General features: G+C 57.3%; 1 protein-coding gene across 1 annotated transcript in view; it reads left to right on the forward strand.

Annotated features, from left to right (window-relative positions):
* The window catches only part of TMPRSS6 (transmembrane serine protease 6), a 37,384-nt gene that overhangs the window by 11,753 nt on the left and 13,073 nt on the right, over nucleotides 1–12,558 (forward strand). The window contains exons 4-10 of the mRNA XM_077914637.1: nucleotides 666–733; nucleotides 1,241–1,425; nucleotides 1,652–1,693; nucleotides 4,831–5,035; nucleotides 7,014–7,150; nucleotides 8,500–8,612; nucleotides 8,948–9,057. Coding sequence (XP_077770763.1) covers nucleotides 666–733; nucleotides 1,241–1,425; nucleotides 1,652–1,693; nucleotides 4,831–5,035; nucleotides 7,014–7,150; nucleotides 8,500–8,612; nucleotides 8,948–9,057 — 860 coding nt within the window. The remainder of the gene's footprint in view (nucleotides 1–665; nucleotides 734–1,240; nucleotides 1,426–1,651; nucleotides 1,694–4,830; nucleotides 5,036–7,013; nucleotides 7,151–8,499; nucleotides 8,613–8,947; nucleotides 9,058–12,558) is intronic.

The raw sequence follows: 12,558 nt of genomic DNA on the forward strand, positions 1-12,558 counted from the left end.
ACAGAGAGGGGGAGAGGCAGAGACACAGGCAGAGGGAGAAGCAGGCTCCATGCAGGGAGCCTGATGTGGGACTCGATCCCGGGTGTGGGATCACACCCTGGGCTGAAGGCAGATGCTCAACTGTTGAGCCACCGAGGTGTCCCCTTTTTTTTTCTAATATTACACAAATTTTTTCCCAATTTAAAAATTTAAATTCAATTAATTAACATAGTGTATTGTTAGTTTCAGGGGCAGAGGTCAGTGATTTGTCAATCCTACAGAATACCCAGTGCTCATCCCATCACGTGCCCTCCCTTAATGCCTGTCACCCAGTTACCCTGTCCCCCCACCCCCCTTCCCCTACAGCAGGCCCCTGTTTGTCTCCTATGGTTAAGAGAAGGGTGACTTGAGCAGAGGGAGAGAAGCCGTTGGTGGTGTGGTGTAGGCCAGAGCTGGTGGAGGGGGCAGTGCTGGGGGGCAAGGCCTAGGTCGACGGGGAAGGGAAGGTATTGGGGGTGAGGTTTGTTTTCCTGCATGGCTACCGCTTCCGGAGGGATAGGGACAAGCCTCTCTACCCGGTAGGTTCCTCCTCCTGCAGGGCTGCAGGGAGGAGCAAAGGGCACCCCAAGGGAAGAAGGGGGTTTCTGCAGAGGGTCACAGCGGGCTCTTGTATCCCCTCCTTTTAGCTCAAGGAGCTCATCGCCAGCACCCGCCTGGGTACTTACTACAACTCCAGCTCGGTCTACTCCTTCGGGTGAGTCACCCTGGCTCCCCAGCTGGCCCTCACTAGAACCTTAGACTCAAAGAATAGGAGGAGATGCTAGAGGCTTCAGATGCAATGGCCTTTTTTAAAATGGTGAAACTGAGGCATGGAAGGGCAACTCGGCTGCCTGTGTGTGACCTCTCTTTGCTGAGCTTGGTTTCCTCACCTGTAGAATGGGCGCAAGGATGGGGTAGTGGCCACAGCGTGCTTGAGCCTGGAGCGTATTGGGTGAGGCCATGGTTGGAGTGGGAGCAGGGGTGACCCAGCTGTGCCACACATATCTGTCTCGGTCGGTGGCATACCCCTAACCGCCTGTGCTTCGGTCCCTGCCCGTGACATGGGGAGGTAGAGAACACCTGGGGGGTGTTAGGAGGCTTCCAGGTGAAGGTGGCAGCAGTGCCTGGGAGGTAGTACTTGTGGTGTCTCCCCAGAGCAGAGGGGAGGGCAGGGCCACGAGTTCGGGCCCCCTCCCACCCCTCTCACGTCTGTCTGCCTTAGAGAGGGGCCTCTCACCTGCTTCTTCTGGTTCATCCTCCAAATCCCCGAGCACCGCCGGCCGATGCTGAGTCCCGAGGTGGTGCGGGCACTGCTGGTGGAGGAGCTGCTGTCCACGGCCAACAGCTCGGCCCCCGCCCCCTACAGGGCCGAGTACGAGGTGGACCCCGAGGGCCTGGTGATCCTGGGTCAGTACCAGGGAGGGGGACGCGGGATAGTCTGGCCCGGGTGCTGCAGGCCCCCTGCCAGGGCTGGGTGCTCTCAGGGGCCGGGCCTTGAGGGGTCAGTGCTCAGGGTAAACCTCAGTCAGGCTGGCTCAAATGGCCTCTTCGATTTTTATTTTCATGTTTTTATTTTGTTTTCTTTATTTACTTTTGGTCTTTGTTTATTTGTTTATTCCTTTCCTTTTAACAGAAGCCAGCGTGAAAGACATAGTTGCCCTGAATGCCACGCTGGGTATGCTCTTTGGTTTCTCCTCTCCACTTCCTTTTGAGTTGCTGTTTTGCTTGGCTTGGTCAAGTGTCTTTTGGGGCTTTTGGGGGGTACAGGGAGCAGTGACCCCAAGGGACCCAGGGGATGCCATGGCAGACTTGGTGATGAGTCCTGAGCAGGTGGGGGGGGGGGTGGAGGGATGTGAGGGGAGGGGAGGTATTTCACGTGCATGTGTGTGTGCACGTGTGCGCATATTGCCCGTGTGGGGTGTGAGAGTGAGTAGCACGTTTAGGTGCACATAAATGTGACTCTGCTTTTTTTTATTCCTGAACACAATTAGCTCACAAGCTAGTTTCCACTGATGGTAGAAAATCATCTTGCCAGGCCGAAGTGTATCGGTCCCTTTGCCTGTAAACTTGGTCTTTTGGAGATACTCCTGTCACATTCAGGGATATTCCCTTCACATGTTCCTTCCCCTTCTTCACCAGGCTCATCTGCCCCTCCTCCTACCCCACACCCTTGCCTTATAACCAGAGTCACCTGGCTTCTCTCCCAGAGGTTCCAGGGCTTCCTCCTGAACCCTGGGAAGCAAAGTACCAGCAGGGCTACCGTGCTGCTGCTCAGTGCCAGGGAGCACTGTCTACATTGTAGTTGTGGGACTGGAGACTCCTTAGTTGTGCAGTGCACCACTTGTGCTACTGTACCCTGTCATCCTGAGCCCTTGATTTCTCAGATTCTTCTTATACTACCTAGAGCTTCTACCCAGAGCTGAGGCCAGGCTGAGGGCATCGGCTACCTCGCAGTGAGGGAGGCAGAATTTGAATCCTTGTTATGCCCTCTCTTATCTTCTGGCTGGTCAAATCCTTACTTCCTTGGTGGATGGAGGCGATGAGGTCAAAGTACAATTTTCAAATAGCTGAAATTCTCAAGCAAACTGTAGTGAGCACACACCAAAGATTTAACTTATTTTTTTCCTTTTTTAAAAAGATTTTATTTATTTATTCATGAGAGACAGAGAGAGAGGCAGAGACACAGGCAGAGGGAGAAGCAGGCTCCCTAAGGGGAGCCCGATATAGGACTCGATCCCGGGACTCTGGGATCATGACCTGAGCCAAAGGCAGACGCTCAACTGCTCAGCCACCCAGGCATCCCTTCCTTTTTTAAAATTTAAATTCAACTTGCCAATATATAGTATAACACTTATTATTGAGGAAGCCAGTAGAATAGGAGGGTGAGAAGCTGATCTAGCTATCTGTCTACCTACCTACCATCTGTCATCTGATGCTGCACTGGTGCCCACATCGTCCTGACTGTTGGTCTGAGATGGGCCTTTTGGCTGCCCTTGCCTCTGCTGGCTGCCCGTTCGTCCCCAAGTTTCTGAAGGTTGCTTTGTACTTATCTTCACGTGGTTCGGTGTCCAGTCTAGAGTCCCTGCCCTCCAGGAGCACAGCGTCCAATGCGAGGGGAGGGGGGTGACAGTTCAAATCCTTTATACAGGCCTTGTGAGCTTTTCCCCCATGCCAGCCCCCATACCTGCTCTGGGGACACAAGATGACCGTGTCCTCACCCCTGCCCTCAGAGGAGCTCTGAGCCCATGAGAGAGACAGACAAATAAACAGCATCTCAAAACACCAAGTGCCAGAGCTAGAATAGAGCTCCCAGGGGCAGCGGAGAAGGGGAATTATGCTGCTCCGGGGATGGAGGTGGACACCAGGGGCCACAATCCAAAGCAGAGGAAGGGACCTGCCTCTAGGGGGAAGGAAAAGTTTCTCCTGACTGTGGGAGGTGGGCGGAGGGGGGGGGTGTCCTGGCTGCCTTCATGGGGGCCAGGGGGCAGACTCAGGCATGCGACGGGGGTAGGAATCTGTCAGACGGAGAAGAGGAAGAGGCTCTCCAGGCAGAGGGAACAGCATGAGCAAAGGCCAGGGGAGGAGAAGGCACCAGGCGTGTTCACATACTTTCTCCCAGTGACCAGAGATAACAGGTCACCAGAGATCTTTCTGATTATCAGCAGAGACTGACCAGCACATACCTCTCTGCTTAATTAGCCTAAAAATAAATAAATAAATAAATAAATAAATAAATAAATAAATAAATAAATAAATAGAATGGCAAAAGTGAAGCATCAACTTGGAGCAAAATTTAAAGACTAGAAATGATCAACAACAGCTGAGCAGCTTTCCTAGTTGATGGCTCAGGAGGTGCGGCTGAGCGTGGGTGCCGCTGGAGAAGGAGGCGTGAAGGGAGGGGTGAGGGCAGGCCCACGAGACTGGCTCTATCTGAGCCTCAAGGGGGGCCAGCCGAAGGGTGACAGGTCTCAGCGCTTGCTTCCCAGCTCCACCGCCTGCCTCTCCCCACACCTACCTAGAGAGCAGTCACTCCGGACACTGAGCACCTACTTAGAGTGAGGTTCTATGCTGGGCACACAAGCATGCGTCATCCCCAAGCATGTGACCCCCTGCGAGGCTGGCTTCATGGCCCTCGTTCTCCAAGGCCCAGGGAAGGATGCGGTGAGCCTGGGTCTGTCTGGCCCAGGTCTGTAAACAGGGACAATCACAGCAACAAGGGGCACCTGGGTGGCTCAGTGGTTGAGCCCAGCCTCCTCAGAAGTGTCTGTGACACAAGTCCGGCCACGTCCCAGCCCTACCTAACACTCCGTGGCCGCGGGAGAAAGCACCTCCTCTCCTGGGCGTGATCTGGGCCCTGGCTCCCTTCTGCAGCTTGCTCTCTGGCCTCAAACTCCACCCTGGCCCCCGGCCCTTTGCTCACACTGCGACCCTGCACCCCACCCCCTAGGTCTTCCCTGCCCTACCGCCAGGCTTGGGGTCCTCGCTGCCTGAGCTAAGCTACTACCGCTGGGCTCTGTATCTGTCCTCGCTGTTCTTGGCACTCCCAGGCAGCGACTGGACCTTTCTCTGGCCCTCCTCTGGCATAGAGAACTCAGTGAGTGCTGAATGAATGAATGAATGAATGAATGAATGATTGAGGAGACGAGAAGGAACCCAGCAGGACATGGAGGGATGGGACATAGCACATCTGGGCTGATCCCCATCCAGCTGCTCTCCCTGCACCACCCCCACGCAGGTGAGCACCAGCTGGCCCCCCGGGTCTCTCCTCCTGGCTAACAGGGGTCAGGGGGCCTGTCCCTCTCCCTCCTCCAGGCTGCTACCGCTACAGCTACGTGGGCCAGGGCCAGGTCCTCCGGCTGAAGGGGCCCGATCACCTGGCCTCCAGCTGCCTGTGGCACCTACAGGGCCCCAAGGATCTCATGCTCAAACTCCGGCTCGAGTGGACGCTGGCCGAGTGCCGGGACCGACTGGCCATGTACGACGTGGCTGGACCCCTGGCGAGGAGGCTCATCACCTCGTGAGTCCCGGGAAGGTGGGAGGGAAGAGGCGGTGTGACACTGGTTTCTGAGAGACAGCAAGGCTTAGCCTGCAGAGAAGCAGAAAGGAGGCTGGAGATGGCTATGTACTGTGGGCAGGCCCGCTTCCCTCCCTGAGCCTCAGTTTCCCCATCTGTAACAAAGCAGTTGTACTAGACTACCCCTCGGGTCAGCTCTGGGAGGCAACATGGCTTGTTAGAATGCTTCAGAGTCTGGCAGCCCCAGACTTCCAACCCCCTGCTCGGTTGCTTCTTAGCTGCATAACCTACAGCAAGTCTCTGCCTCCTCGAGCCTCGGTTTCCTCACTTGTAGAATGGGTGCACAATCACACCCACCATGCAGGGTTATGGTGAGGACTTAAACCAAACCATCTGGGGGATGCCTGGGGGGCTCATTTGGTGAAAGGTCCAACTCTTGATCTCAGCTCAGGTTTTTTTTTTTTTTTTAAGATTTTATTTATTGATTGATGAGAGACACAGAGAGAGAGGCAGAGACACTGGCAGAGGGAGAAGCAGGCTCCCTGCAGGGAGCCCGACGCGGGACTCAATCCTGGGTCTCCAGAATCATGCCCTGCTGAAGGCGGCGCTAAACCGCTGAGCCACCTGGGCTGCCCTCAGCTCAGGTCTTAACCTCAGGGTCGTGAGTTCAGGCCTCGTGCTGGGCCCCACGCTGGGCGTGGAGTCTGCTTATGCAAATAAATAATCAAACCATTTGTGCCAAGATTCTCACACAGAGTGATGCCATCCATTTTTACGGATGATGGATGTTATCCACATGTTAAATGTACCCATTAAATATCCAGGAGCTGCTCTCCGTTATTACTATGATTACATATAGTCTAGTTGGGGCCAGGTCACAAAGGGCATTGAATGCCAGGAGCACTTTGAACTGTAATACTTGGAAAGCGGGGAATGTAACTGAAAGTTCTCAAGCAGAGAAGCAGGGCTTTAGGACATGGGACTTGAGGATTGCTGCCTGCCTTCTCTGTGTTGCTGGGGCTGGCTCAGCTTCCAGGCAGGAGCCAGAGTGGGATCTGTGTGTTCAGAGCAAGGGCAGCCCTTGAGGGTGAGCGGGGACGAGGTTCTCCCCAGCGCTGCCCCCCTCCCGGGCGTCTCTGAACTCCTGGCTCTGAGGCTGCATGCTCATTTGCAACACCTCTGACGTGGTGACCTCAATCTGGGGTGTGCGTGGGCTGGGTTCCTGGAGGGCTCTGGGAAGTGCAGAGAAGCTACACACCATCTGATTTCTAGGCCTGATGAGGGTGGGGATGCTTACAGGCTTCCCCTGGGGCTTCTTCAAGGACCCCACCCCCTGACCACACACACACACACACACACACCCCAGCCAGTTGTTGGGGGGTGGGACCGGGCTCACTGTGGCACCCAGGCAGCTCATCCCGTCTCAGATCTTTGGGAGGTCTAAAATGATGGCTCAGACATGATCAGGGGATCCTCGGCCTTGCACCCAGAGTCACGAGGAGGTCTTCAGTGGTGATAAGGAGACAGAGCAGAAGGGCCCTCAACCAACTTTGACCACGTGGTCTGTTTTCTGGGCTCCACGCCCTGGGAGATTGGGGGACGTTTTAGTCTCAGCACAGGCTCTGCTGCTAAGTAAGGAAGAGAAAAGAAACCCCAAGATGAAAGCCTGAAGTGTCCATTGCAGGTGACCTCAGGTCCCTTAACCAGGAAACTTCACCTCCCTGCAGGGTAGAGGCTGGGCACTCGGGGGGCACAGGCATCCAGGCACAGGGGTGGTGGGGCAGGCGCTGAGGGACAGGCTGAGTCAGCTGGCACATCCTGGCCTGTTTCCCCTGAGGAGCTGGCCCGAACCTTCCTTACAGGGCCTCCGGCTTCCTGGGCCAGAGAGGGTCGGAAGCCCGCGCGCAGACGCACAGCAGGCTGGCCGCAGAGCCCCTTCCCAGACCCCACCCGCCCTGGCCACCTCTCTCTGTCCCTCCAGGGTGTACGGCTGCAGTCGCCAGGAGCCCGTGGTGGAGGTCCTGGCATCCGGGGCCGTCATGGCTGTGGTCTGGAAGAAGGGTCTGCACAGCTACTACGACCCCTTTGTTCTTTCCGTGCAGCCCGTGGCCTTCCAGGGTGAGGGGCCAGGGGTCCCTAGGGATGGGAGGGGTGCCGCCACAGAACCCCGGGGGGGCCGGCCGGCAGGACCTTCTCCTTCTTTGCTGTAGTTGGGGGTGGGATGGGGGCAGAGGGAAGGTTCCGGAAGCTCCTCGGCTCTCCGCCCTCCCACGCCCTTGGCCCCTTTCTCCTGTCCTCTGTTCTCACTCCATGTCCCCACCTTCTACCTCCCTCTCCTACCCTCCCTGGCCTGGCCCTCTCCCTCATTCTCTCTCCTGCCATATTCCTGTTTGTCTGGTCTGTCCCCATCCTGGACCCGTGTCTCCTCTCCTGGCTCCTCCCCTGATCCTCTTCCCTCTGCTCCTGCCTGAGGTCTCCTGACCACAGACCTGAGAACCCCAGATTCACCCCCAGACCATCCTCTCCCACTGAAGGTGAACCCCACAGGTCTCCCTGGCGATGGCCCCCAGCTCAGGGAGAGCTACTCATAGCATTGGCAGGAAGGGTGCACCAGGCTGCCTGCTGGCCTAGCCACTGTCCTCCTGCTCTGATCCCCCGAACCCCTTTCTCAGGGAGAACCCCCACCCCCACCCATTCAGGCTCTGGCTGTCCTTGGGCCTGGATGAGCCAAGCAAACCCTGCAGGTCCCAGAGCTGGCGGAAAAGAGGGTTGCAGACGGGAGACCACAAACCACTGCTTCCCCCACGTCCCCTGGCAATCTGCCTCTTCCCGCCTCACTCCCTCTCCTGCTGTTGACCCCAGAGGTCTCCTGGCAGTGGCCCAGGTCCCCTGCTGCCCCTGCTGGGTTCTGGCCGCCCTCTGGGGGGGGGGGCCTGGGGCTGAGGAGGTGCCAGAGCTGGCTCTGCTTTGGTGGGACTCACCCACCCAGCTCGGGGGACACGGGATCAAGGGGACCCTGACTCCAGGGAGAGGCGGCAGCCAGCTGAGCATCCTCTGACCTCACCCTCTTCCTGTGAGGCCTCAGCCAGGGCCCCCCTCTTCTCTGAACCTCATCTTTGAGAGGGAGGTGGTTCTCCCTCCCCCAGCCCCCGTAACTGCAAGGCTCCCACAGTTGTGAACCTGTGTAGTAAACGGTCAGTGCAGCCAGTGTCAACAGCCAACATTTATTGAGCACGTACTACTACATGGCAGGCTGTTCGAGCATTTTCTATTTCATCTGCTTGACTGGCCTGCGAGGTGTGTGTAATGTAATCCTTACATTACAGATGGAGAAACCGAGGCCCAAGGTCACACTCAACCACTAACTTCTACTGTTCAATGGCAGGAGGGCGGTGGGGTTACCTGCTGGGAGGGGCAGTGAGGGGGGGACCAGGGGACCCTGTGTAACAGCTGTTCTTGGCCCCCAGCTTGTGAGGTGAACCTGACCCTGGAGGGCCGTCTGGAACCACAGGGCGTCCTCAGCACGCCTTACTTCCCCAGCTACTACTCGCCCAGCACCCACTGCTCCTGGCACCTCACGGTGAGCCCCATACCCTGCCACCTGCCTGCCCACTGCCCAGAACACCCTGTGGGACCTCAGGGGGCCCCGGCTGGGAGGGGACCACTGTCGTGCCTCTGCTGGAGTGCCCCCAGGCTGAGCCCTGGGTGCAGATCCCTCTGGGAGGGGGGTGACAGGTGCGGCCAAGGTCTGCCTCTGTGGGCCACAGTAATGCCTGTTTGTTGGGTGACTGGCAAACTTCAGCCCCAGCTGGACGGTGTGACTCCTGACCCTCCTCCCGGTGTCATCCTGGGAAGTGGGGCCACCACCCCAGCCACAGCCCACAGGCCACTTGGTGACCAGCTCCTCTGTTCCAGGTGCCCTCTCTGGACTATGGCTTGGCCCTCTGGTTTGACGCCTATGCTCTGCGGAGGCAGAAGTATGACCTGCCATGCACCCAGGGACAGTGGACAATCCAGAACCGGAGGTACCCACCCCCCAGGGCCCCCTTCCTCTCCCACAGTTACCCACCCTGGGAGCCCAAGTCCCAGACCTCAGACAGGCAGCTGAGGAAGAGGACAGGCCAGGCGCTCAGGCCTGAGCCCCCACCCCTTGACCCATTTCTTGTCCTGGCCCCCACCCCCATCCCCGCCTCCCCTCCTGCCACCCAAAGGTCTCAGCCACCTTGGATACTGGTTCTAGTTCGAGTGAAATGCTTCACTTCCTTGGGTGCTGTCACCCCACGGTCTGGCACCCCAGATCCTTAAATGAGATGGTTCAAGAGCCACAGGACTCAGCAGTGCTAGAGCGCCTTCCCCGAAGCCCATCCCCGTGCCATCCGAGGCCTGTCTTCCCTTCTGCCACTCTGGGCTGTTGGCCACTGTCAAGTGGCTTCCGGGCTGCAAAGCTGCACGGCCAGAGCCGAGGCCGCTTTTGCTAATCGGACCCTTTCCACAGGGATGGGCGGTAACCAGGGTGGCCCCATATCACCCACATCGCCGGGGGATGCTTACCCTGCCATATGTCCTGCCCTTGCCCCCTGGTGACAAAGTTTCTAAGGAAGAAGTGAGTCCCTCCAGGGAGTGGGACAGGATGCAGGGGGCCAGGCCACACGAGGGTGGTCCATGGGTCAGCGGGGGCTGCAGTTTGATCAGTAGGAGAAGGCCTGGTACGTGTCCCCTGGGGCTGGCAACCCAGGCTCACCGGGGGCCTGACCGCTGCAAGGAGTGAGGTGGGGAATGGACACAGTGCGCTCCTCTGTCTGGCGAGAGGGGGGTGACCTGGGACATTCAGGGGAGGGGACCCTTATGATGGGAGGGGCCCCATGTCTAAGCGCTGGGTGGGAGCATCCCCTTGGGAGAGAGGAGGTGCTGGAATGAAAGTTAGAGAGAAGAGGGCCAGACGAAGGCACAGAGGGAGAACATTGTGGGGGGGACAGAGGTTTGGGGAGAGAAGAGCGATCTTGAAGTAGCCTTGCAGAGCTGGCGGGGGGTCCAAGGATGCTGAAGAGAAGCTTCTGCATCTTATAGCAGGTTGGGCCTCTGCCCTTCCTTCCAACCCCAGGATCCCGGGGGTCCAAGAGGCTGGGGTTCTAATATGCAAAGTTCTTGATTTCACAGATTTTGCACCTCCAAGATTCCAATACACTAAAGTTGGAAGGTTCCAGGACTCTGGAATTCTTGGGTTCTGGGGCTGGGGTCCATAATTCACCAATGGGGACTTTGCTTGTTTGTTGATTGATCCTATTCAGACAATAGGTGACGGGACTTGACAATGCTCATTAACTCGCCATTGCCATCGTGCTTCCCAGGACGTTTGCAATTTATCAGGGACTGTGATTAAAAGGGAAAGGAAGAAATGCCTGTGGTGTGATCTCAGGCCTGTGATGCTCGGTGGTGACAGCAGATGGTGTCAGGCCTGGGCTGTTTGTGGGGTGATGAGAGATGGTGTGACTCCAAGCCAGTGCCTTTCATCAGATAATGGGAGATGGTGTGACTCCAGACCCATGCTGTTTGCGGGGTGACGGAAGACGGTTGTGACCCCAGGCCTGTGCTGTTTGGGAAAGAAAAGGCATCTTGTCCCACCCCTACTAGCATGTGGGTGGCGTTTCTGGGCATCGCTACCTTCATCCTCAGGGAGCTCCCTGGAGACCCCTTTGCTACCCGCCTGGGGCCTGCACTGACTGAGGCCGGCTGGGCTCCCCACTCAGCATCAGAAGCCCACAGAATGACCATAGGAGTGGCCCATGGCCCACATTTCATCACACTTGTTCGAATGGTGATGATGTGTTTTCCTGCCCCGGCCCCCAACCCCAGAGCTGAATCCGCTGTCTCCTCTGGGAAGGAGCAGGAGGGCCCTGGGTCTGGTGCTCCTGCCCTCACCCCCCGCACCCACACGGCTATTCCATTTGCCAGGAGCCGGATCACCGGCCTGTGACGTCAAAGGCATCATCATCCCATTTCCTAGAAAGGGGGTCAAGGCTCAGCACAATTAGGTGGAGCCCCGACAGGCCCGTGGTCAGAGCCTCTCCCACACCCACTGCCAGCCAGGGGCTTGGATGACGGTCACGCCATGCTCCCTGTGGAGGGCCTTCTCTCTCCATGACGCAGCCGGGAAGGGTCGGGCAAAGCTATGGGCCCTGGTTCCAGGGACTTCCTGAGCTACCCTTGGATTTTAAATGTGGGTCACAGTTGAGGAGGGTCCTAATTAAGAGGAATGATGCTGTGATGGTGGGATTTCAGGCACCATGGCAGGTTCTAGTGGGGTTGCAGGGGGCTCCCTCCCAGTGTCTCAAAGCACCACTGGGCTATGGAAAGTATGGGCTGGACTGGCCATGGACCCAATCCTCACCCATTGTACAGGAGGGGAAACTGAGGCCTGAGATGCCTAAAAACTTAGCTTCTTTTGCTGGCCTTTCACCTTTCGGAGGGATTTCCCACCAGCCAAGTGGTGGATGGGGCAGGGAGACGCGGTCTGTCAGGGTGCAGGTCTCCTGTCTCTCTTCTCTCTCGTCCCAAGCCTCCCTGTGATGCATGGCGAGCTGGAGATGTGTTCAGGGAGTCTAGACACTGGTTTCTACACGTGACCCTGGATATACCACCTTCCCCATGTATAAAACAGAAGGGTTAGGCCAGCCCCAGGCCACAACCTTTTATCATTTGCACATCAGAAAGCTGTCTCCCAAATAGGTTGTGTTTATTAGTTCCTATTGAAATGCCATTCCAAAGAGCCGAAGCCAGACAGATCAGGGTTCGAATCCTAGCTCCTCTCCTTCCTGCGAGGCAAGGGCTCACCTCTCCCAGCCTCAGGGAGCTCATCTGAAAAACGGCCATGGGCCAGACCCCCACTCAGACAAGACTAGGTGAGATCATGGGTGGAGGACGCTGGCTCCTGCAGGCCCAGACAGAGCACAGCTCCAGGAGGCACCAATCACAAATTAACAACCGGCTCTGAATGCTGTGCCAGGCACCAAGCGGGCACCAAGCTGAGGGCTTTGTGGTGCCATTTCTTTCACCCTCAACAACTTGGTGTGGAACAGGCCTCCCTACCGTCTTCTCTGGCCAGTGAGGAACCCAAAGCACAGACAGGCAAAGTCATTTGCACAAAGTCACCCAGAAGGCAAATGGAGAAGCCAGGGTTGAGCAAGACGGTGGGATCCAGGGCATGTGTGGGTACGCACACCTGTGCCTGTGTGCACGAGTCCAAGCACGTGTGTGTGCACCCATAAGTGCTCACCCTCGTGCGGATTCTTCCTGAAGAGCCTCTGAGCAGCTTGGCCTGCTGTTCCCTCTCTTGGCCACGGCACTCCTGACCAATCCACTGGCTTCCTGGTGAGAAGACTGACAGCTTCTGTGGCTCCTGCAGCTTCTGAGAACGGCCTGGGAAGTCCCATCTTTATCTTCTGAGACTTCCGTTAAGGATCCGGGTCCCTCAGTGGAGACTCTGGTCCCCAGGCCTGCCCCGAGGCTGCTGCCCATGTCTGAGCGTG

The sequence above is a fragment of the Canis aureus genome, chromosome 11 (assembly GCF_053574225.1).
Source record: "Canis aureus isolate CA01 chromosome 11, VMU_Caureus_v.1.0, whole genome shotgun sequence".
Lineage (NCBI taxonomy): Eukaryota > Metazoa > Chordata > Mammalia > Carnivora > Canidae > Canis > Canis aureus.